General features: G+C 42.3%; 1 protein-coding gene across 2 annotated transcripts in view; it reads right to left on the bottom strand.

Annotated features, from left to right (window-relative positions):
* Positions 1-25,548, bottom strand: part of MCF2L (MCF.2 cell line derived transforming sequence like) — a 244,967-nt gene that overhangs the window by 13,460 nt on the left and 205,959 nt on the right. For both annotated transcript variants that reach the window (XM_029910503.1, XM_029910505.1), the window contains exons 8-22: positions 25,376-25,500; positions 20,014-20,128; positions 18,724-18,843; positions 17,770-17,961; positions 17,293-17,484; positions 15,971-16,130; positions 15,749-15,825; positions 14,521-14,597; positions 11,592-11,658; positions 10,656-10,771; positions 8,833-8,902; positions 4,287-4,379; positions 4,075-4,167; positions 2,267-2,392; positions 165-386 (exon numbers count right to left, since the gene is read on the bottom strand). In XM_029910503.1, coding sequence (XP_029766363.1) covers positions 165-386; positions 2,267-2,392; positions 4,075-4,167; positions 4,287-4,379; positions 8,833-8,902; positions 10,656-10,771; positions 11,592-11,658; positions 14,521-14,597; positions 15,749-15,825; positions 15,971-16,130; positions 17,293-17,484; positions 17,770-17,961; positions 18,724-18,843; positions 20,014-20,128; positions 25,376-25,500 — 1,845 coding nt within the window. The remainder of the gene's footprint in view (positions 1-164; positions 387-2,266; positions 2,393-4,074; positions 4,168-4,286; positions 4,380-8,832; positions 8,903-10,655; positions 10,772-11,591; positions 11,659-14,520; positions 14,598-15,748; positions 15,826-15,970; positions 16,131-17,292; positions 17,485-17,769; positions 17,962-18,723; positions 18,844-20,013; positions 20,129-25,375; positions 25,501-25,548) is intronic.

The raw sequence follows: 25,548 nt of genomic DNA, 5'->3' as shown, positions 1-25,548 counted from the left end.
GGATCAATCCCCCCCCATAGTGTAGACCAGCCCAATGTGTTTACAAATAAAGTTATAGGTATAAAATGTCTTCAGTGGGTGAACGTAATATACTGTATTAAAGCAGCTCGAAGGCTTAGGTACTACTTTTATCTTATTCTTAATATGATTGCTAAAGATCTTACGTTTAAGGAATGCTTATAACTGTAGGAAGGTGCTTTTTCATATCCCTCTCCATTTTCTTCTCTCCTTTTACAGAACAACACTGCCTTCTCATGGAGGAACAGGTGCCTTTGCATTGGCTTGAAACGTGCCAAATCCTTCACTTTTGAGTGGCCCTTTTTATGATCAGTCCATACATTGAAGGATCCTTGCATTAAAAGCTTGCCCAGTTCATTCAGGTTTCCCTGAAACAAGAACAGTGAAGTTGTTTACACTTTGAAGAGACTATCAACTTGAAAACACATTTCCATCTGAAAATGTTGTTCTGGCAATACTGTTGTTGTTGCCCGAAACTCCCACAATCGGTAAGGGAAGGTGGACCCAAGAATGTTTGATAGCATTATACAGGAGAGCAGAAAACCCCTGTAATTTGTGTGTGTAGGTATGTGTGTATATATTTGTAAAAAAGGTGCTCTATCAAAATGTTTTTTTTTTAAATAATAAAAAATGGTTGACATTGTTCCTTTATACATAATTTGTTTGGTTTATTAAACTTGAAGTGGGAAGAATTTACACAAAGTTATGTGATGCAAGGTGGTCCAAATTAGCCTAAAGAGAACAGAAGCAGCATATCAGAGCAGCAATGCTGTTTCTTATTTAGAGTTTAACCATTCTCAATGAAGAAAGGACGAGGAATCCACCATTACGTGCAAATTCACATCAACAAATCATATGTAACATCATTATACGTATCCAACAGCACATCAAATACTGAAGAGAAATATGATATAGAATGATGTGAGATTAGCCAAAGACAAAAAAAGTCTTATCTGAACCTCTTTACTTTGATGGTTCAGATAAAATGGAACTTGGAGGTGAAATCCTGGCCCTATTGAAATCAATGGGAACCCTACAGAATAAGATTCTAAGGCAAGAAGGAACCATTGCAATCATCTAGTCTGACCTCTTGTGTAACACAGGCCACAGAACTTCCCCCAAATAATTCCTAGAGCAGATCTTTTAGAAAAAACATCCAATCTTGATTTAAAACTTGTCCGTAATGGAGAACCCACCATGACAATTGGTAAATTTTTCCAATGTTTCATTACCCTCACTGTTAAAAATTTCCACCTATTTCCAGTCTTAATTTGCCTACCTTCAACCACCAATTGTTGGATTGTTATACCTTTCTCTGGTAGACTGAAGAGCCCATTCTTAAATATAATGTTCCCTAAATAGGTACTTATGGACTGTAATCAGTTCACCCCTTAACCTTCTCTTTATTAAGATAAATAGATTGAGCTCTTTGAGTCTCTCTCTCTAAGGCACGTCTTCTAATCCTTTAATCATTCTCGTGGCTCTTCTCTGAATTGTCTCCAATTTAGCAACATCCTCCTTGAATAGTGGACACCAGAACTGGACACAGTATTCCAGAGTGGTCACACAAGTGCCAAGTACAGAGGTGAAATAACCTCTCTACTCCTACTCAAGATTCCCCTGTTTACGCAGCCAGGAGCGCATTAGCTGTTTTGACCACAGAGTCACATGGGGAGCTCGTGTTTGTGATTATCCACCATGACCCCCAAATCTTTTTCAGAGTCACTGCTTTCCAGGATAAAGGATGCTATAATTCCTGGGGCTGGTTTTACAACACAACTCCCCCGTCAGTTCATTTCTAGAGGAAATTTCCCTCCAAGGATAAAGTATTAGGCATGGGTTAACAATGCCTTCTTCTGAAACATGTGGCACTGTCTACTGTCTGGCAATGTACAACACTAGAAATGGACAACTGACATGACAATTCTTATTCTCTTCTTTCTGAGGTACACTGCTGAATAAAACAGACTTTATACCTTACTTTGTATTTGAAGAGGAAAATTTAAAGAGGAAAATTGGGATCTGCAAAGTGGGATTGGGACTTGTAATAAAATCTATTAAAAGTTTGTATTAGTAATGAGATTGGTGAGAAATACGTAAGAAATCCATTTTCCCATTATTTTTGACAACACAGTTCAGATATTAGTTAAAAGGAAACAGTTGCGCAATCCCAGTTGCATTATTATACACACACACCTCATTTCTTTTTGTATCTGTATAAAAATAATTAAGAAATGCTGTCACTTACATCATAGCCAGTAATGGCAATCTGGTGCATGGAATCATTGACTGCTTTGAGAATACCTAATATAGAGGTTAATGCCTCCTGCAGATCTTCAGCTCCTTCACAGTTTTTGCTGTATTTCAGCATTTCCTGTGGAAAAAACAATGATGTGATGCTCATTCAGTTTTGTAAACAGATAACTATTAATATTCAAGATAAGTGTACTTTCAACACTGAATTTGAGGCAAATTTTCAAAATTAACTGATGAAATTTTGTGCAAAAAAAAACCAAAACCAAAAATCTGGTCCTTTGTGACATTTTCAACCAAAAATTCCCACTTGCCACATCTGAAAAAGGCCCGAGGAGGAGGAGAAGATGGGAATCTCTAAAAGCCACATGGCAGTGGATTAAATATAAGGCTGGGAGTTGGAAGGTTCTAAATTCTACTTCTCACCTCTACCAGGGACAGGACTTAACAATTCACACTTAGCGCACTTTACAAACATTAGTAAATGATAAAGTAGGTAAATAACTGTAAATGAGGATTATGCAGCCCAATCTTGCAAACAGTTACTATTAAAACAGTGGAAAATTGTCATGAATTTTTGTGGAAAATCTTTCTATTGTTACCTAGCTCTAAAACTGAAGTATAGGTCATGCTCATTTTAAGATGTTATTATTATTTAGATTGTGGCCTGGAGCCCTGGTCACAGATTGAAGCTCCACTGTGCTAGGCACTGCCCAAAAACATAACAAGGAGGCAGTCCTTCACCAAAGACTTTACAATCTAAGTGAAGATGCTCTTTTCTTTTCTATGGCACCAGTCCTGCAGTTTGATCCATGTAGCCCATGTGGTGCTCCACTAACTTCAGGGGGAGATCACATAGGAATTAGGGTTCACTCAGGCAGGTCAAATTGCAGGAACGAAGGATATTTTAAGAGAGACTTCTGAAATCATTTGATTATTCCACTCTTCATATTTAAACATCATCAGCAAAATTCATCCCTGTTATAGCTTGATAAACTTCAATGGATTTGTGCCCAGGGCAAATTTGATCCAATGTTATTTTTAAATAATTAGTGTACTATAATTTTAAAAACTAGTTTTGGAATCTTAACTTGCATGTGTGTGAAGCATTTGTTAAAACAAGTAATCTACACGCATGGAAAAGGTTATGTCTTGAATGTCCATTAAATAATTTATGATGGAAAAAAATCAGACATGTCTTAAATGTTTGGAAATTTGGTGTAGCATTTTCAAAAATTTCAGGCTTCTAATATAAAACTATAAAATTCAACATCATCATATATTTTCTAAAAACATACAGTGGGTGTCAATTAAGAAGTACTTGATACCTGAAATGTATCCCTCTGCATTATCTTGCAGAGTTTCTATTTAACTACAGAGGCATTTTTCTGAGCACATTTTCGAGCCCATGGTGCAAATTCCTCCAATGGTCACAAGTTTTAAGTAAATGGGAAGTATTCCTTGCAAGTCTGGTTGTCCTAGTCCTCCTTCTGTCTACCCAGAGGGAGAATAAAGGCAAAAGCAACGGTTAAGCAAAGACTATATACAGAAAGACTAGTTTGCTCACTTCCTGCTTTTAGAATCAAAGAAACAAGAGAAGGGAACAAGAAGATGGCAGACTGGGATCTGTCCATCAGCCTTCATGACCTGAAAGTACACGTATGTTCTTATTTCTGCTGTCTTTTAGGCTTTTCTCTGGGTAGGATGAGACAAGTAGATGACACACAATTACAAAATAATGTAATTTTTAAAAATGTGCAACCTTCAAAACCATAAGCATGAATACCACTCTGTATCCCTTACCTTCAGCAGTAACTGATATTTGGTTATTCTCTGAACAGGTTTCAGTAAGTAGGAATCCAAACTCAGCTTGTGATCAAGTTTCCTCTGACATTCCTAAAATGAATTTAGCACTTCGTTAATACATAAAGTCTTTCTTCTTTCAGCCTTAGAAACATTGAGAAAAATGTATCAATTTACAAATACAAATATTTTGAAGAAATAAATAAGTATACCTGAAAAAATGCAGAATCTGAAAACTGCCTCCATAAGCTTTCAGATCGGGGCTTATTTTGACAGTATTTTTCATAAATCTGGAAATCTTCCATCTGAATTTGGGGGAAAAGGTTGTTGTGAATTCGAGTACTGAAATTTTTAGTAAAAGTACATAAAATTCTTAGGAATGCCTGCCTATGAGACTAAGAAAAACCAGGACAAACAACAGTATAATTCCCTGGAACCTTATTGGCAAAAAATATTGTTAAAATATTCACTATCATTTTAAAGGATATTATGAATTTGCACATTGTATTGCAGAATTTCAAAACATTTTCTTGTTAATTCTTACTTCAGTTTAAATGTCTGTTAAATATGTACAAGCAGGGGCGGACAGAGTTAGTGGGGCCCTGTGCTCAGCTTCATTTTTGGGGCCCCTCCTTGGGACCCAGCCAAGAAAGAAGAACATTCTCTCTTATCTCCCCCCACCCCCGTTTTTCATTTTTTTAAATTCCTCCTCCTCCTGTAAGTAACAGGAAGTAAATGAAAATAAAGTGAGGTACCTTGATTGTTTTTGTAGTCTAACTTATTTTTCCACAGACCACTTGAAAATCGCTGGGGGTCTCGGCGGACAACTTAATGATTTTTCCAAATATTGTTTGTACCATTAGCTAACTATTGTAAAGCGCTTTGGATAAGAGCACTTTATTAAAAGTAAAAAAACATTGGGATGCGGGGTCTGGCCAGGACTTAGGGTGCGGGAGGAGGCTCAGAGCTGGGGAAGGAGGTTGGCGTGTGGAGCGCTTACCTGGGGCAGCTCCCGTTTGGTGTGGGGAGTGCAGGTGGGGATGTGGGGGGGGGGCGGTGCAGGAGTCAGGGAAGGCAGGGGGCTGGCGGTGTGTGAGGGGGTGCAGGAGTCAGGGTGCAGGGTCTGGAAGGGAGTTAGGGTGCAGGAGTGGGCTGGAGGTTGGGGTGCAGGGTCTGGCCAGGAGTTCGGATGCAAGAGGGGGCTCAGGGTTGGGGCAGGAGGTTGGGGTGTGGAGCGCTTACCTGGGGCAGCTCCCATTTGGTGTGAGGGGTTCAGGTGGGAATGTGTGGGGAGGGTGCAGGAGCTCCCGTTTGGTGCTCAGGGTGGGGATGTGGGGGGTGCAGGAGTCAGGGCATGGGGCTGGGGGAGGTGGTGCAGCTGTCAGGGCAAGGGGCTGGGGTCGTGGGGGTGCTCCCAGCCCCCAGTCCCATCCCCAGCCTCCTGCCCTGAGCAGCTCATGGTGGGGGGGGGGGGGAATGTGTGGGGGGAGTGCGGGCCCCTGCCTTTGCTCCGCCTTATCCCAATTCCACCCCCTTCCCCAAGGCCTTACCCCCGCCTCTTCTCCGCCTCCTCCCCTGAGCGCCCTGCAGCCCCGCTCCTCCCCCTCCCTCCCGGAGAGACCTGAGTGCCAGCAAACAGCTGTTCGGCTGTGGGGGAAGTGCTGGGAGGGGGAGGGGTGGGAACGCGGCACGCTCCGGGGAGGGGAGAGCTTGGCTGCCGGTTGGTGCAGAGCCTGCAGCAGGAGCCGGCAGGACCAAGCTTCTGTCCCTGCAGATGCCCGGCCTGGGGCCCCCTGTTGTTGGGGGGCCTCATGCCAGGGCACCCTGTGTTTCACTGTAAATCCGCCTCTGTGTACAAGCCATATATATATATATACACACACATATATATATACACACACACACACACACACACACACACACACACACACACACCATCCCTTACTTAAACTAATATATGAAAAAGAAATAAGTCTATATAGCATTCTAATAGTAACCAGAAGTACAAGCAAACAGTAATAAAATAGAGAGGTGCTCTTTAGAGGTAGGTTGCTATGTCACCAGCTGCATCCAGGTGGTAAATGTTGCTGATGGCTAATCCATAACAAACCTTTGCTATCCATTCAGAAATAATAAGTGCTACTACCATCAATAGAATCATGTGGTATACTCTTGTGGAGTGGGGCAAAGCCTTTGTAGCACATAATTTATTCAAACACTTTTGCAGTTTTTCTGTTTGGGAGTTCTGTGTACAGATTTGAATTTGATGAATTTGTTCATTATTGCAAAGTGTTCAAACACTTTGCACTAACATATCACCCAACTGGTTGTGCATTAGTCAATGTCTTCAAGGGTTTTACTATTTGTTATTCAAGGATATGTCTGATCACGTAAGCCATGTAGTATTATTTCTGCCCCCCGACTGTATGATTGAAACTTTTTAAAGTAGAGAAACGTTTGTGTTATATTCACATAGGTATTTATGAACCTATCATCTTCTGGGTCAAATTTGCCCCTGTAGAGAGGGCCAAGACAAAGCCTAAGCGATACGCAAGTTCTACTTTAGCCCTCTAAATGGGGTTTAAATGGGGCTTACATGTTACATAGGCTTTATGCTGGCCCTCTGCAGAGTAGTGAGTTTCATTTTCTGACCAAAAGTGCTACCGGTTGTGAATATTATGAAAGCAAATGCAAGTTTTTATTTTCATGAATATTTGAGATTAGTTATTTTATTGTAGTATTTACCCAGCTCTACTCTCTTTTCTGTTTCTTTTCTATTTCCTCTGTGGAAATAACTCAGTTTCCTTGCTGAGTTCATCCCAAGCCCGGTTTCTTTGAGGCAAGCATCTTGAATATCATGTTTGGGTTTAACTTTGTGAAGAAACTAGTATTTAAATCAAGCAAACGTATTCATATATATATATTTTTTAAAAGCAACACTTATGGAGTCTAGCCCACTATTTTAGGAGCAAACGCTGGTGTTAAACAACTGCTTCAAGTCACATGTGTAAGTATAATAGCGTTGAAAACATTCACCCAAATGGATCACTATGTTAGCTAACATTTCAATGCTTTAAAACTGGGGTGGGCAAACTTTTTGGCCTGAGGGCCACATTGGAGTTGCAAAACTGTATGGAGGGCTGGGTAGGAAAGGTTGTGCCTCCCCCAAACAGCCTGGCCCCCGCCCCCTATCCGACCCCTCCCACTTCCCGCCCCCTGACTGCCCCCCTCAGAATCCCAGACCCATCCAAACCCCCCTGCTCCTTGTCCCCTAACCGCCCCCACCTGGGAACCCGCACCCCTAACCACCCCCAGGACCCCGCCCCCTATCCAACCCCCCTGCTCCCAGTCCCCTGACTGCCCTGACCTCTATTCACACCCTCACCCCCTGCTAGGCCCCCGGGACCCCACGCCTACCCACCCCCGCCCCGTCCCCTGACCGCCCCCAGAACCTCTACCCCAACTGCCCCTGCTCCCTGTCCCCTGACTGCCCCCTGGGACTCCCCGCCCCTTATCCAACCCACCGGCCCCCTTACCATGCCACTCAGAGCAGCATGTCTGGCAGCCGCGCCACCCAGCCGGAGCCAGACACGCTGCCGTGTTGCTTGGCAGGAGCGTGCAACCCTGTCGCCCAGAGCACTGCCTGCACAGCGGTGTAGCTGTGTGTGTGTGGGGTGGGGGTGGGGGGGAGAGACAGCAGGGGAGGGGCCGGGGGGTAGCCTCCCTGGCCAGGAGCTCAAGGGCTGGGCAGGACAGTCCTACAGGCCGCATGTGGCCCGCAGGCCATAGTTTGCCCACCTCTGTTTTAAAAGGTATGTTGGCTCATCCAGTGTAGCAGTTAATGGGTCATTCAATTCTGACCTCTGAGTTTAAGAATTTGCATCGATTTTAAAAATGGATATTTGTCCTCATTTACAAAGAAAAATACTATTGTAAAAAACCCTCACAAATGCATTATAAAGTATTAATGGCTGCAGCAAACAATGGCCCAATTTTAGTCTTGGCATGAACAGGTGCACTCAGTAAATTACAATGGCATTGCGCCTATTTTTATGTAACCCCTTTAGAGGGGAGTGCTCCTGAAACACCACAACGGGTCTCTAGTGGACTGGCTCATTGACTACAGCATCTAAAGCCCATTTATGTTCTCTTCACTATGAGGGGTTTCCTTGGGTGGCACCCTTATAGGTGAACCAAGAACCCTGAGGAGAAAACGGAGAAGGCTGCAGCCAGACCTCAGAGCTGGGTTACATTTACAAGGCCTGAATTTGGCCCTATGACTTCCCTACGAGGGAGTATCATCACAGTCTCAGTTCCAGAATGATAAATGGCATTAAAAGACAACAAGGACCACCCCTGACTCCCTCCCGCCAACCCCCTGCCCCAGCTCTGATCTCCTTCCTGCCCTCCAAACCCCTCAGTCCCAGGAGCACGCTCCTGCACCCCCAACCGCTCATCCCCAGCCCCACCCCAGAACCTGACCCCCAGCCGGAGCCCTCACCATCCTCCCCCTTGCCCCCCACACCCAACCCCCTGCCCCAGCCCAGAGCCCCCTCCCACACCCTGAACTCCTCATTTCTGGCCCCACCCAAGAGCCCGCACCCCCAGCTGGAGCCCTCACCCCCTCCCATACCCTAATCCCAAATTTCATGAGCATTCATGGCCCACCATAAAATTTCCATACCCAGATGTGGTCCTTGGGACAAAAAGTTTGCCCACCCCTGATCTAGTAAAATGCACTGTATACATGATACATACCCTTTCCAGAAAACACCTTCCCACCAGCTCTGGGTATTCTATGTAATTTTCTAGTTCTTTCAAGAATATTCTACAAAGAAGATAACTTTGTTAGGTCATATGACAAAATATCCTAAATAAAAAAAACAAAAAACAGTTGTAATAACTTAGATTTCCTTAGGCTTTCTCCATAGAATTCATTTTCTAAACTTTAGGGAACATCAGAGCTGTAATAATTGTACAGGTTGAACCTCTCTATTCCAGCACTTCCTGGTCTGGCAAAATCCATGGTCCGGCATAGGTGCCGATTCTGTGGGTGCTCCAGGGCTGGAGCACTCGCAAGGAAAAATTAGTGGGTGCAGAGCATCCACCAGCACCAAGCTCCTCCCTCTACCCCCCCCTCCCTCTGCGCCTCTCACATGCCAGCGGCTCCGCGCTTACCAACTCTTCCTCCTCCCTCCCAGCGCTTTCGGAGTGCCACAAACAGCTGATTCGCGGCGTTCAAGCTCCAGGAGGGAGGGGAAGGTCCTGGGGCCGGCAGCTGGGACCCCAGACGAGGGGCCAGCGGCTGGGACCTGGGGCCAGCATCGGAATCCCCAGGCGGGGGGCCAGCAGCCAGGACATCGGGTGGCAGCGGGTCCCCCAGGTGGGGGGGCCATGCTGGGTGCAAAGCCTGGGGGTGCTGCATCACCCCCTGCACCCCTACTTCCCGCACCTATGGAGACCCGCTGGCACTCTCCATTGACCTCCCGTGGTTCGGCAAATTCTCTGGTTCGGCACCGGTCAGGTCCTGAGGGTGCTGGACTAGAGAGGTTCAACCTGTACTACAAAACTAAACATGCTCACCCAAATCATTATTTGAAAGGGACACCAAATTTAAAAATTACATTTCTGAAATTTTTGTTTAACCTACTGTTAGAAATGGTACAGAAGATTACTATAACTGAACGGGATTGGAGAAAAATGTTTTCCGTTTGTTTACTTTGTGCATCTGGCAGCATTTTGTGCTATTTCCTCTAAGATAGTTTCACATTTTGTGTGGACTTTTCACCCAAAAAGAGTGAAAAAAACATTTAAAGAAATAGAAAACTGTGACTGTAAAACCACATACATTGGCCCAAGGACAAGTATAGTATGTGAAACTACTTTTAAAAAAAGCCTAACTAGATCACACGTTGGCAATTTTCCAATCAAAATTGTTGGCCAAATCCTACACGAAAGTAACAATTGTCCTTCATACTTAACTTTTTGAAATTATACTTTTATCTTTCCTACACCAGTTCCAATTCTTCCCTGTGGGGGAAGATCTGCTAAACAGTAACCATTAATTCAAACTCCTGTGAAAGGTCAATTTCCCTAATAGAGTGTAAATTCAGCAGCCACCACCATACAGAAGAATATCAAGGCTGGGATAAAATGGTTAGTGGCTGAGGCAAGAAGTTAATACTTAGTGGCAGGAAAAAAAGACCCATATCCAGGTATCGGTCATGTTATTATGGAGTGATGACAGTAACTTTGTAATGGTTGCAAGACAGTTTCTATTATATTTGAAACTGTTTAACTTCCTCCATTAATTGGGTGAGTGAACGGACAGACTGCACACAGCTCAATGCAAGGTTCCTTGTCTCCCTTAGGTACTTTGCCTTCTTTTTCCTATGCAATATGGATTTAAATGCATCAGATACTGCAGCAGGACTAAGTCAGCGTCCTTTAATATGATTAAAAAAATCCGAGACCCCTCCCTCACCCAAGCAGTACTACGTATAACATATAACTGAAAACATTCATTCTCTTACCCTCACCCACCCACCCACTCACAACTTTGATTGATCACAAACACTAACCTGTTGTGAAAATGATAAATTTCTTCCATATTCCCAAACAAAATATCCTTCTTATTTAGGAGCCCTGGCGAAATGAGATGCATCATTAAAGGGTTGTCCATCTCTGCCGCATATCCCTGTGACATGGAGAGAGGCAGATTAATTAGTTTCAACACCTGTCTCCCTTCCACAAATCAGTCTGCTAGCAGCCGATAAAGAAGATTTCTGCATCAATTATGTAATATTAGCACTTGCAACATTGCTCTTCTTGACTGCCATTAAAATGAATGCTCAGAAGGATTGTACACACACATTCATAGTCTCTAACGAGTTAATTTGAAGAATTACTGAATGTCCTTGTTAAATAAAAATGCAACTAAGTTTACACAATCACCGCATTCAAGGCAAAGCTAGCATATTTCCACATCATTTATTCGTATGTAATTTGCAATTTTTTTTGTAACTCTTTGAAACTATCAGTTGAAATGTATAAAACTAACTATAGTGTCTATGCAACCTTAAACACAGATATTTCAGATGACTGTTCTTGCTCATCCACATTTATAACGCTACTGCAGGTAACAAAAATCATTGCAGATCCTGTCCTTTAGTATTTTAACACATCAAGAAATGCATGCAAAGTTGTTTTAAGTCTGACTTTCAAATGTAGACATTATCCACTGGGCATGATGAGCCACATTCTCTGGTCTGATCACCTAGCATAGCTCAGGAGGGGAGAATGCAAAGGTGGCTTTAGACCATCACTGCTATTCCCTAAGCCCTGGGGACACTGGGGCAGTCCTCCCAAAATGATTTCTAGATAGATAATATATAAGGCAAACAAGTTTTTTTTTGTATTGTACATTTGCTAGACTTTATTAATTTAAGGATAAACTACTGAAGGTGTCGGCTCCTCAGAGGAGTAGCTCCAACAGATATATGGATAAATAGACTTACCTCAAGAACACAAAGAAGTTTTTCCACATATGCTCGTTCAGTTTCAATAAGTTCATTAATTACATGGCTGTTAACAGAGATAATTAAGAAAGGACTGTTAATTTCACAGACTAATGAATCTCTTTATAAAATTCCTTAACCTATATTACAGACACAATTAATGCTGAATATAAATATCATATATTTGCATATCCATATTTTATGTCAAAATGTCTTTCCTAAAAATGGGAGGGGTGGTGGATGCTGTTTAAATCAGAAAATTATATACTGAGGCAGCAGATTGTGACATCAAATGCTTTACGCCTGGGTTCTGCTTCATTTTCAAGTGCTGCAGGAGCTGGAGTTAGAGCTACAATGTGCTACTGAAGATAGATTTTTACATTTTAAATTCAGTTGGTCATTTGATATTCAAGCCATTTTATGCATCAGTATTTATGGCATATGATGAAGAAATATGCCATGTCTCTGTCACATTTGTTTTCCACAGTTAACATGGATTTCTTTCCCTCACTATGGTTTTGGGTGGGTGAAGTGTCACATGCTCATGAACACATGGAACTAACAGTGATGGCTAGAGACAGCTATAGTGAAGGATTTTTCAGATAGGGTGAGCCACTACATTTCAGTCTGCAAACCCTGCTATGCCAATCCCAGATCTGTACTGGACCAAGATTACTAATTTTGGAATTCATATGGTGGTTCTGTGATGTGGACAAAGGAATACTAGGGACTTCCCCAACATAGAGTTTAAGGCCAGAAGGGACTGACAGATCAAATAGTCTGACCTTCTGTATATCACAGGCCACTAACATCACACCCAACAACCAAAACTAGAACAAAGCACCACAGCCAGTAGGAGACCAAACCATTAGGTCAGGCAGAAAATGGGGAGAAATTCTTTCGTGATCCCACATATGCTCAGCACGTGAGCAAGAACTAGCCAGCCAAGCCCCTGAGAGAATTCTCAGTACCACCTCAGAGCACTGGCCCACCCAATCCAGTGTCCTGTCTCCAGCAGTGGCCATCTCTAATGCTTCAGAGGAAGGAGAAAACCCCCCCACCAGAATACACTGGGGCAAGGGGAATCTTTTCTGACCCCTGCAGGGGACTAGCTGAAGTCCTGACGAATCAGATTTTAGGAACAAACAACATGAACTGGAAGTGACCGCCCCCCCCCCCCCCCCGCTCTGCTGAGCCCTGACCCCTACTACCACAAGCAACCCCATCATACAGTCCCACTCCTAAATTTGTCAATCTCACACTTAAAACTGATTAAGTTGTTTGCTGCCCACAACTCCTATCGGGAGGCTGTTCAGAAACTCACTCCTCATGCTTAGAAACCTTCTTCTAATTCCCAGCCTAAATGTATTGATGGCCAGTTTTTACACATTTGTCCTTCAGCTTAAACACAGATCAACCAGCCACACAAATTTCAGGAAAAATCATCTAAAAATTGCAAAGTATGGTGACCAAAACCTTTGGTAGTTTATTTAAGGCTTGATAACTATTCAAACCTCTATACCAGGGGTAGGCAACCTATGGCACACGTGCCGAAGGCGGCACCCGAGCTGATTTTCAGGGACACTCTCACTGCCCGGGTCCTGGCCACTGGTCTGGGGGGGCTGTGCATTTTAATTTAATTTTAAATGAAGCTTCTTAAACATTTTAAAAACCTTATTTACTTTACATACAACAATAGTTTAGTTATATATTATAGACTTATAGAAAGAGACCTTCTAGAAATGTTAAAATGTATTACTGGCACGCAAAACCTTAAAATAGAGTGAATAAATGAAGACTCGGCACACCACTTCTGACCCCTTCTCTATACCTATCTGAACTGAAACTTTAAAATCCCCTTTCACTAATGCATTTATCATGGAAAGTTGGCCTGGAGGAAGTGAAATTAGGTACATGGTACAACCAAAATACAATCTGCAGACTAAAAATGGGAAAATATCATCCAATGTATACCACAGAGCACAACTGATTCACTTCCACTAGCTTAGATTACCTTCCATGAGAAGTACACCTCAAAGTCTGGAGCAGGGATTGGCAATCTTTGGCGCGCGGCTTGCCAGGGTAAGCACCCTGGTGGACTGGGCCGGTTTATTTACCCGCCGCGTCTGCAGGTTCGGCCGATCGTGGCTCCCACTGGCTGTGGTTTGTCGTTCCAGGCCAATGGAGGCTGCAGGAAGATGTGGCCAGCACATCCCTTGGCCCACGCCACTTCCCGCAGCCCCCATTGGCCTGGGACGGCGAACCACGGCCAGTGGGAGCCGCGATTGGCCGAACCTGCGGACGCGGCAGGTAAACAAACCGGCCCGGCCCGCCAGGGGGCTTACCCTGGCGGGCACGTGCCAAAGGTTGCCGATCCCTGGTTTGGAGGCTTGATTCAGAGAAACACATGAAAGCTCAGACGCTTCTCTGAATCGTAACCAAATGTAAAATTAAACAGTTTTCTTAAGGTTCACTTTTCAAAAGTTACAGCATCGTCTTAATATCTGTTGATTTAATCTTGTCATAAACAAGGGGATACTTAGACAATCCCAGCAAGTTGCAGTCTTGCGCCAGTGGAGAAGATGACAACTGCAATGGGGGAGGGGGGGAGGGTCATGCTCAATGTGCAGTCAAAGGTATGCTTTTACAGAAGGTTTATACAGCTGGTTGAAGGAAGCAGAGCACAAAACCAACCAGGAATGAGGCTGGAAGATACAATTTTGAGGAATTTAAGAAGTCTAAATCCTCCCATATCACTCTTGCTGAAGGAAGAAGACTTGTAAGGGACCATGCAAGATGGAAGTTCATTTTATGCACCCCTATGGCTACATCATAGTCATGTGAATCTGCTGAACCAAATGGTAATGGTAGACCTTGATCAGTCCAATCAGAACAACATGCTGGCTGTTGTATACCAAGCTGTACCCACCTTCGTAACACAGCTAGATTTTCTTCATCATCCATCACAGCTCCACCTCTGCTTTGACGGATTTCACTCATTTCACTCTGGAACACAACGTGAAAAAGTATGTCAGAAGGAAAATAGGAAAACGTACTTCCAGTCTATTTGCTATACCATTGACATATGGAACTGTTCTTTTATTTACAAGAAAGGCTGCAACTATTAACAATGAAGGTAACTATGAGGCAAATTCAAGGGCAAAAGAATGAAAGTTTATCAGATGGTCTCGGGGAACATCAGAACATTTGGATAAATGGGGTATCCCACAAAAGAGGAAGCCAGCCCACCAGCTTAGAAAGGTTCTGCTTTTGCTTTTCTTCCCAGCAAAAATGAACTCAGGGCAATGGTACAACCCTAGAGCAGAGGTTCTTAAACTGTGGTCCATGGACCACCAGTGGTCCATAAGCTCCATTCAGGTGGTCTGCAGACAGCTTCCTCTAAGGTGCACACCTGGGCGGCCGCACAAAAGGGAATGAAGAGCCACCCACCTAATTAGTGGAGCCGCACAGGTGTGGCTCCACTAATTAGGTGCCTGGCCCCTGAGAAGATGCACATGTAAGGTGAGGTGGTGGCCTTGGGGGGAATAAAGGGTAGGTGGGAGGGAGCAGTGGGGCGAGAAGAGGGGGTGGGGGGAATTTGGAACATGCAGGGCTGCAGCGGCCAGAGAAAGAGGTGACTTTCCCCAGCTCCAGGGCTGCGGCTGCCGGAGAGAGACGGCCCTGCTTCCCAGCCTCAGCTCTGTGGGTGCTGTGGCGAGAGAGAAAGGGCACATCCATCATATTAGAAAGGTAAGACTACCGATATTAAAATATGAGTTGTGTGCTTTTATTTGTAGAACAAAAAAACATTAATTATTATTAAGTTTGTTTTTTATATAGTGCTTTTATCCAAAGCACTTTACAATAGTTAGCTAATGGTACAAACAACATTTGGAAAGAGCATTAAGTGGTCCGCCGAGACTCAGCAATTTTCAAGTGGTCCGCGAAAAAAAAAAGTTTGAGAACCATTGCCCCAGAGGACAAAATGGAACTCTATTTTAACCACAACTTGATTTACCAGAGCTCTTTTGTCTGGAGCGCTCTGTATTTCTTTGAGTTCTGTTACTTCACAAAGCACTATGACTTTCTCTAGTTCTCTGTGTGTGCACACGCGCGCACTGGAGACCATGATCAAGATGAAACAAATTCAGAATTACTTTTAGTCTTCTGTAGTTCATTCTCCGGAGCATGTTATCGTCTGTGTTGGACACATAGTCAGAGCCTCTTTGAAGACCTGGTAGAGAATCAAACAGCAGCTGTTAAACTGGAGCAGGTTTGACAGAGGTCTTTTGTATAACCACAGACAACAGCTTAAATTCTCTTCAAGTTCATTGGCATAGTGCAGGAACCTGATTTAATAGCTTTTTGCAGCAATTTACCTGGAGAGACACAAGGAGATTTTACAAAGACTTCAGGTCTTGGTGCCACTGGCTGAACTGGACGGGTCTGCTTAGCTGCCAGTTTTTTAAGGCTCACTTGTCTCTTTTGAAACATTTCTTCCATGCTTTCCTGCTTTTGAAAAACTTTTTGCACATGTTCCTGTAGAAATAGCATAAAATTATCACGATTCTGAATAAGTCTACAAGTCATGCTGTCATTTATGGTACAATAACCTCCAATATGTGCAGCTTTTATATAGCATATAAAAAGGAACATGTAGAAATAATGTTCTAAACTTTAAAGAGAGAAATTCTTCCCTCATTCTAACTAAAATATAATTTATAATGCCAGACTGAGACATTTAGATCCAATTACATTAATGTACATCACCATCAAAACATTTCACTGCTGACCAGGTTGTAAATTTAGGGAAATCAAATAATGATTGATTCAAACTGCCACATTAGGGGTAAATGTTTCAAAAGTACGTAAGTAGCGTATGAGTCAAAGTTCCTATTTTTAAAACAGACTTCAGCACTTAGGAGCCTAATCATCATTGAAAGTCAGTGGAACTTAGACTCTTAACTGCCAGAGTCACTTTTGAAAATGGGACCTATACTCCTATGTCACTTAAGGATTTAGGACAATTTAATTACATTACATAATAGAATAGTTAAGATTGGTAAGAGACACACATGAAAGTGACATTGCATTTAGAACAATTAATTTTTCTAAAGAGCATACACGTCATAAAATCAGTATTTGCTAATATGCATCACACTACAAGAACTCATTTGATAGAATATCTTTTGAACACGACTATCCAAGAAACTAGGGCCACGGCTACATATCCTGATGTCTTTGGCAGCAAACCAGAGGCAGGAGTTGGGGGGGACGGGACAATCAAGCTAGAGGCATGTTTGTCTTGTGACTCCTAATCACATCCACTGGTGCACGGTGCCCTGGAAGAGGTAGAACTGCTAACCATCCTACATTAAAGCTGTCATAGCGGGTGGCCTTGGCTGCTGCAGGGGAAGTCTTTAAAGGGGAAGACCATCCCTTCCTCCTCCATACCCCAATAAATAAGAGCAGTCCTGAGTCCACATAAAAGTAGGGCTGGGCTAGAGCAATACTGGTGCTGCAGTTCCCAGCGGCCCCCCAGTGCTGCTCCCGGCTACTGCAGGTGGAGTTGGTGAGTAGAATGAGCAATCAGGCTCCAAGTGCTATGTGGTTTACTATTAACAGCAGCCCTACAAGAAACCAAATCTAAAATCAACAGCGACTGTAAATATATGTGCACATGCATAAATCCTAAGGGTACCATTAGGTCCTGGTTGAGAATGGGTTCATATAGTTGGTAAACTTTATTCGGTTCCTTGATTTTATTGTCTGCCCCCGTGTCCAGGAACTTCTCAATCTCCTGTAAAGCTGATTCTGCTCCGTCCTGGGACTGGCATTTGTCTACAGGCTGTGACGCTAGCAGGTAAATGCCTTCATCACACCACCTCATGGACTGGAAACACACAACGAAAACAGGAAAGAACACACATCAGTGGAAACACTCAAGTGAATGGTTAGCAGAATACACTTCACACATTTACAAAGTGTTCAGCTATGGAAGGGGGGGAAGTCAGATTTCTGATATTTTTTTCTCCCTATTAGCAAATGCCCGTTTTACACTGGAAACATTCTTCCTCTACTGGTCATTATTTACTTCTCAAACATATGGAGTCATCACATGTTTGCAATATTATTAGCAAGTGAGATGGGAAGCAGAACTATTTCATATAAAATTTACCTTCTCCAATAGACTATGCAGTTCCAGAGATTTGTTAAGAAGACCTCTCCTCTTTTCTGTCTCTGTAACAAATGCATCACAGAGATGATGGAGCTCATTGCACTTTGGAAGAATGGAGTCCACAGCGTAGTGGTTGTTTTGAACAAGCTGGTCACCTTGAGAAGCTAGCACCCTAGCTTTTTCTAAGGATTCCTAAGAAAGCAAAACATTTTAAAAATACTAGATTTAGTTAGAATGTTAGGGATAACATTCTTTAAAAAGCTCCCAAAATAAAACTCAAACATGTATTCTGCTATGGAAAAGTGCATTTATTTGCTATGCAAATAATGTCATTTATTAAATTGTTAACTGTTGCATTCTCTAATAAATAAAGGTGTTTTCCTGTCTTTTCAGGTGCTCCTCTTCAATATAGTATCTGTGTGCTTCACAAACATGAATGGATTTAATCTCACAACACCTGTGCAGTCAGAAGTTCTATCATTATGTTACAGATGGGGAGCTGAGGCACAGACAGATTAAATGACTTGTTCAAAGTCACACATGAAAGCTGTGATAGAGCCAGGAATCAAACCCACATCTCCTGAATCCCAGACCAGTGCCTTAACCACAAGGCTTTACAATGGTTATCCATATGTACATAACTATATAACTATTCCACTACAAAATATACATAAGAAAACTGAAAAAAAAATGTTCTCCATTTGTGTGTCCACACTAGAAATGTTTGCCAGTCACATTTTTAATTTTTTTGATAGCCTTATCAGTTCTAAATTTTAATGACACTGGTTGTTTTAATCATTGGGAGGAAAAGACACTCATTCTATCCAGTTCTGAGTTTTGGCTCTGGGTCATAAAATATATTCAGTAACTAATTCCTGCTCTTTTTTTTTTTTTTTTCCAAAAAGCAAAAATATACGGTAGACTAAGAAATATGGAGAAATTACAAGAACATACACGTGATTTTTCTTCAAAGTTGGCAAGCTCCTTCAGAATGTGCTCCACGTGCGAAACGCTGTTTCCCACATCTGTGAAAGCAGATAACCTCTCGGACGCAATACTCAAAGCTGCTTTGACCTGAAATGAGAGACAACTGTATATCCAAGAGGGTGATTTCACTTGCCTCAGTAATAAGACTAGTGCTATACAGCCAGCATAATCTGCTGCTACATGAGAACTGGTTTGGAAGGAACCACTGAATAGCTGTGCCCATTGGTCAGTGGAGATCAGAACACTGCAAGGGGAATACACTTTGTCTTTAGAGAGAAGCATTCAAGCCAACAAGGCTCCTACTTATATCATTCCCTATTGACCTGATGAAGAGCTCTGTGCATCTCAAAAGCTTGTTTCTTTCACCAACAGACATTGGTCCAATAAGAGATACTACCGCACCCACCTTGCCTCTCTCAAACCCTGGGACCAACATGGCTGCAACAACACTGCAAACATCACACCCTAATGGTAATCCCTGAACAGAGGTGAAAGTAATGTCGGACCAGACCGGCTGGTGATTTAAAGGGCCCGAGGATCCCCGGGAAGTGTTTTTGGATCCTTTGGGAATGAAGGAGGTGACATAAATGTAAAATATTAAAACACCTGCGGGGAGCCCCGGGCCCTTTAAAGCGCCACCCAAGCCCCGCTGCCAGAGCCCTGGAGTAGCAGCGGCAGGGCTCCCATGGTGATTAAAGGGCCTGGTGTTCCGCTGTGGTAGCGGCGGGAGGCCTGGGCCCTTTAAATTGCCCGAGTCCCAGGGCTCCCAGCTGCCTCTGCAGCTGGGAGCTCTGGGGGTGATTTAAAGGCCCTGGGGCTCCCAGCCGCAGCCAGAGTCCTGGGACCTTTAAATCTTGATTTAAAGGGCCCGGGGAATTTAACGGCCCCGCCTCCTCTGGTTGAGGCCACACCTCTTCTGGCCGAGGCCACACCCCCCGCACAGGACTCCGGAGTACCGGTAAATCCTTTAAGTTACTTTCACCTCTGTCCCTGAAGTATCACTGACAGTAATTGACTGCCCAGAGGGTACATACTGTGATAGTGGAATGCAAGACCAAGGCAAGTACAAGAAAAAAGTTTGGAAGAAAACTTCCAGTTGCATGTGAAAGATGCATAAATAGGTAAGGGAAAAAATACATTGCCTTAAGGATTAGAGGGTGTTGAATGTAAATAATCTGGGAAGTGTTTTTGGATCCTTTGGGAATGAAGGAGGTGACATAAATGTAAAATATTAAAACACCATCAAGAAACTCTCACCTCTCTAAAAGTTTGTTCAAAATTCCGAAGCTGTACACACTGCTCAAGCTTTTGTTGATGTTTAGCCCAAAATTCATCAAAGGCAATCTCTGTTTCATCTAATTGAGCCAGAAGCCTAAAAGAAAGTTCAGGATTAAAGAGACAATAGCATCTTTTAGTGAAAAACTGAAAGCCTACCTTTAAGTAATCTTTTTCTAAGCAATCAGATGGACTATTGTTAGCAGTAGAGTAGCCAGTGTTCCTATACTACTAGGTAGCTTTTCCTCATTTTTGATATTGCATGTAAGTAGTTTCTTGAATAATACTGATGTAAAACAGAAATCCACCATGAATGTTAGCATTTATGGAAAACTGATAGCAATGGCTAGATCTAGATGCAGCACATACCCACATCTAAGTTCTGGTTTGTGATACCCTTTATACTTCTCTCTCCTGTGCAGAGACTATTAATCTGCAGTTTTATGCTATATACAAGTGTGTAGTAGTGGCTGTGATAAATAAGAACTTGTTTCACTTGTAATTTAAGACAGGTTTGAACCCAAATGTTTTATGTCTATTTTACTGTTCAACCTACCTATGTATACAGACACGAATATTGCACTTAGCACTATGGTATCTGAGTACTTATCCTCACAATGTACATTTCTGTAATTAGGGTATAACAGTATGGCTGCAGGTCAGGACTGAGGTGTATTTTGCCTCACTTACAGCATCATAAAAATTCACCAGAATTTTGAAAAAAGATTTTAAAGCATTTAGGAGTTGGATGAATTAAAAAATTAAAAATTAATTCAGAAGAGGAGTTTATATGGACTCTGTAGTTCACTCCAGCTTTCCTCTGATATCACAGCTATGTGGGACATTTTGGATAAACTACTCAAAACAACGAACAGATGGCTTGTAGATGACTAATTGCAGTGATGGGAGAAATGAAGTTGCTTCTGCCAAACTCTGTTAGTTGGAATGCCAAGCTCTTCAAAATGAAACTGCATGGAAAATGTTGGAACTAAAGCAAATATATAGAAACACAAAGTGACACACAGAAACAACTTAAAATACCAACCTAGGGAAATTCTCTATGTTTTGATAATACTGTTCAAATTTGTATCTCTGTGTTATGGTCATATAAAGGCTTAAAATTTGGCAGTAAATTAAGACAAAACACAGAGGAAAAGCCTTAATATCTAATACTTAACTCTACAGGTTTGATTCTATTTTTTATATCAGGCACCTAGCAATTGCTTAAAAAAATGTTTAAGCCCGTGTAAAAAGGCCAGCGATACACCAAAAGCTCTGCCCTCACCCATGCATAAGGTACTCCTGGTGGAATTCTGCATAAAAAAATTAAAAATTCTCTGCCAAAAAATTAAAAATTCTGTGCACAATATTTTAAAATTCTGCAAATTTTATTTGTCAAAACAACAGTACATGATCATGCCGGTTTCAATTATTTTTAGGGCTGTCAAGCCATTAAAAAAATTAATCACAATTAATTGCACTGTTAAACAATAATAGAATACCATTTATTTAAATATTTTTGGATGTTTACTACACTTTCAAACATATTTATTTCAATTACAACACAGAATACGAAGTGTATAGTGCTCACTTTATATTTATTTTTGATTACAAGTATTTGCACCGTAAAAAAACAAAACAAATAGTATTTTTCAATTCACCTAATACAAGTCCTGTAGTGCAATTTCTATCATGAAAGTTGAACTTACAAATGTAGAATTATGTACAAAAAAACTGCATTAAAAATAAAACAATGTAAAAATTTAGAGCCTGCAAGTCCACCCAGTCCTACTTTTTGTTAAGCCAATTGCTCAGACAAACAAATTTGTTTATATTTGCAGGAGATAATGCTGCCCACTTCTTGTTTACAAAGTCACCTGAAAGTGAGAACAGGTTTTCTCATGGCACTGTTGTAGCCAGTGTCACAAGATATTTACGTGCCAGATGCGCTAAAGATTCATATGTCCCTTCATGCTTCAGCCACCATTCCAGGGGACGTGCATCCATGCTGATGACAGGTTCTGCTCAATAACCATCCACAGCAGTGCGGACCGATGCATGTTCATTTTCATTTTCTGAGTCAGATGCCACCAGAAGGTTGATTTTCTTTTTTGGTAGTTCGGATTCTGTAGTTTCCACATCGGAGTGTTGCTTTTTTAAGACATCTGAAAGCATGCTTCACGCCTCCAGATTTTGGAAGGCACTTCAGATTCTTAAAGCTTGGGTCGAGTGCTGTAGCTATCTTTAGAAATCTCACATGGGTACCTTGTTTGCATTTTGTCAAATCTGCAGTGAAAGTGTTCTTAAAATGAACAACATGTGCTGGGTCATCATCCGAGACTGCTATAACATGAAATATACGGCAGAACGTAGGTAAAACAGAGCAGGGGACATACATTTCTCCCCCAAGTAGTTCAGCCACAAATTTAATTAACACATTTTTTTAATGAGCATTATCAGCATGGAAGCATGTCCTCTGGAATGGTGGTCGAAGCATGAAGGGGCATACGAATGTTTAGTATATTTGGCACGTAAATACCTTGCAATACCGGGTACAAAAGTGCCATGCAAATGCCTGTTCTCACTTTCTGGTGACATTGTAAATAAGAAGAGGGCAGCATTATCTCCTGTAAATGTAAACAAACTTGTTTGTCTTCGTGATTTTGTTTTTGAATGCAATTATGTAACCAAAAAAAATATCTGCATTTGTAAGTTGCACTCTCATGACAAACAGATTGCACTACAGTACTTGTATGAGGTGAACTAAAAAATACTATTTCTTTTGTTTATCATTTTTACAGTGCAAATATTTGTAATAAAAAAATAACACTGATTTCAATTACAACACACAATATAATACACCTCTACCCCGATATAAGGCGACCCGATATAACACTAATTCGGATATAACGTGGTAAAGCAGTGCTCCGGGGGGACGGGGCTGCGTGCTCCGGCAGATCAAACAAGTTCGATATAACACGGTTTCACCTATAACGCGGTAAGATTTTTTGGCTCCCGAGGACAGCATTATATCGGGCTAGAGGTGTATATATGAAAATGTAGAAAAACATCCAAAATATTAATACATTTCAATTGGTATTCTATTGTTTAACAGTGCGATTAAACCTGCCATTAATCGAGATTAATTTTTTTAATCGCAATTAATTTTTTTGATTAAATCGACAGCCCTAATTATTTTGGCAATTTTTTTCAAAATACCTGTCAGCAGGTATGTCTGTAACAATACAGACACACAAAAAATTCCCCAGAAGTAGAGAGCTAAAGAAACCCCTATGAAAACCCAGTTCCTGTTTCTCTGCCCCCTCCCCATCCTCCTCCCAGAGCCCAGCCAGGATATCAGACACCAGGACTCCTCCCACCCTAAAGCCCAGATTACACCCCCTCAGGGCCCAGATGTGGGGCCCCCCCAGCCCAGATACTCACCCTCCCCCCAGAGCCCAGCCATGGCCCCCCTTTTCCCAGATACCCACACCCACTCCCCACCAAAGCCCAGCCATGACCCAGCCCACACACCCGCCCTCCTACCCCCCAGAGCCCAGCTGTGCTTCCCCCCCCCCCCCCCCGCCTAGACACCCTCTACTCCTCAGACCCAGACTTTATAGAGTTTCCTGCACACTGCAGTCTCCTTTCCTCAGGATGTGCGGGGAACTGCAACCGATGGGAACCCTCTAGCTCCCTCTCCCCCCGGCAGTGTCTTCTATGTGCAAGCTGGGCTCTGCCGGATCCAGTGGCCCCCAGAAGCACTGCAGCTCAATTCTGTGGGAGAAAGGAAATTCTGTGCAAACAACATTAAATTCTGCATTGCGCAGTGGCACAGAATTCCCCCAGGTGTAATTAAGGGAAAAGAACTCTCTTCATTTCAATCACCTTCTCAGACAAGGTCTGAGTAAATATATAGCGCTCTCTCTATGTACCCCAAGGTCAGCTAAGTTGGTCTCTTAAGCCCAAAGGGTTAGACTTCCAGAGTCAAGAGCCCTCCATTGAGACCATCTTCCCTCCAGCCAGTTGTCATCTGGATAGTCCCAGCCAATCTCAACTGTCAGGTATGAGTGTGAAGAGATAGGAAGTCTCTAAACTAACCAGGAATCAAATAATAAAGTTCTTAATGGTCAAAACCTACACGCTGAATTGCCAGTCACACTAGACTACAGAACAATGTTATGTGCCCTGCATCACACATTATAGCAAGGAACCACCACATTCTGTTCTGCATTAGCTGAAGTTTCTGGGTGGCCTTTTAACTTATCCCAAGCAGACCGCATTGCACTACTCAGTCTAGAGCAATGGCTCTCAAACTTTCCAGTCTACTGTACTCCTTTCAGGAGTCTTGAGTACCCCCAGGTTTCACCTCACTTAAAAAGTACTTGCTTACAAAATCAGACATAAAAATATAGAAGTGTCACAGCCACACTGAAAAATTGCTGACTCTCTCATTTTTACTATATAATTATTAAATAAATCAATTGGAATATAAATATTGTACTTACATTTCAGTGTACAGTATATAGAGCAGTATAAACAAGTCATTATCAGTATGAAATTTTAGCTTGTATTGACTTCTCTACTGCTTTTTATGTAGCCTGTTGCATAACTAGGGAAATGTCTAGATGAGTTGATGTACCCCCTGGAAGACCTCTGCGCACCCCCAGGGGTACACATACCTTTGGTTGAGAACCACTGATTTAGAGGTACCAAGGACATGAATGTCTCTGATGAAGTCTGTATCAGAAAGACTACAACCTTCTACCAGATGATGGAAGAAAAGCACTCTCTGCTACAGGTGCTATATGGACATGCAGAAACAGCTGGTGACCTAACACGACTCATAAGTTCTTAGTCATAAAAGGTGGACAAACACCCAAAAGAAGATGTCACTTCTGCTATCTCCCTCTTACTGCTTCCCCCAAAACAATATCACCCATCTTATATGGATTGAGTTTCAGCCAGCCATCTCTCATACAAGTAGCAATCTTCTCCAGACAGCTGATCAACTGCATCATCTGAACCAGATGAAATGGAGATACAGAGCAGAGTGTCATCAGTATGTTGATGGCACTGAAATCCAAACTGAATCCTTATCTCCCTCGCATGCAGACTGAGCAACAATGGAGAAAAAATAGAACCCTGCAGCACTTTGCTCAGAGGATTTGGAGCAGAAGAGCTACTGCCTACTAACACCTTCTAAATATTTACCACCTTGAATCACTTTGCCAGTTTGCTAACTACATGTATAAAAATTAAATACTAGAAAATAAAATAAAATAAAATAAAATAAATGTGTAAAATAAAAACTAATGCACACTCCATATTTCATTCACCTCACCTTTCCACAGTGGTTTGATTGTCAAGCTGATCTTGGTTGAGTTTGTAGTCAGGGTTCTCAGCAACTGGCTTTCTATTACTTTCAAGAATATCATGTCCCTGTTTTAATGCTAACCTCAAATCCTCCTGCAGAAAACAAAAAATAACATGTTTTAGTGGTCTTTCTAAAGAAAT

Source organism: Terrapene carolina, unplaced genomic scaffold, assembly GCF_002925995.2.
Source record: "Terrapene carolina triunguis isolate 2854851 unplaced genomic scaffold, T_m_triunguis-2.0 Scaffold21, whole genome shotgun sequence".
Classification (NCBI taxonomy): domain Eukaryota; kingdom Metazoa; phylum Chordata; order Testudines; family Emydidae; genus Terrapene; species Terrapene triunguis.
This window is presented reverse-complemented; position numbering and strand designations above follow the sequence as displayed.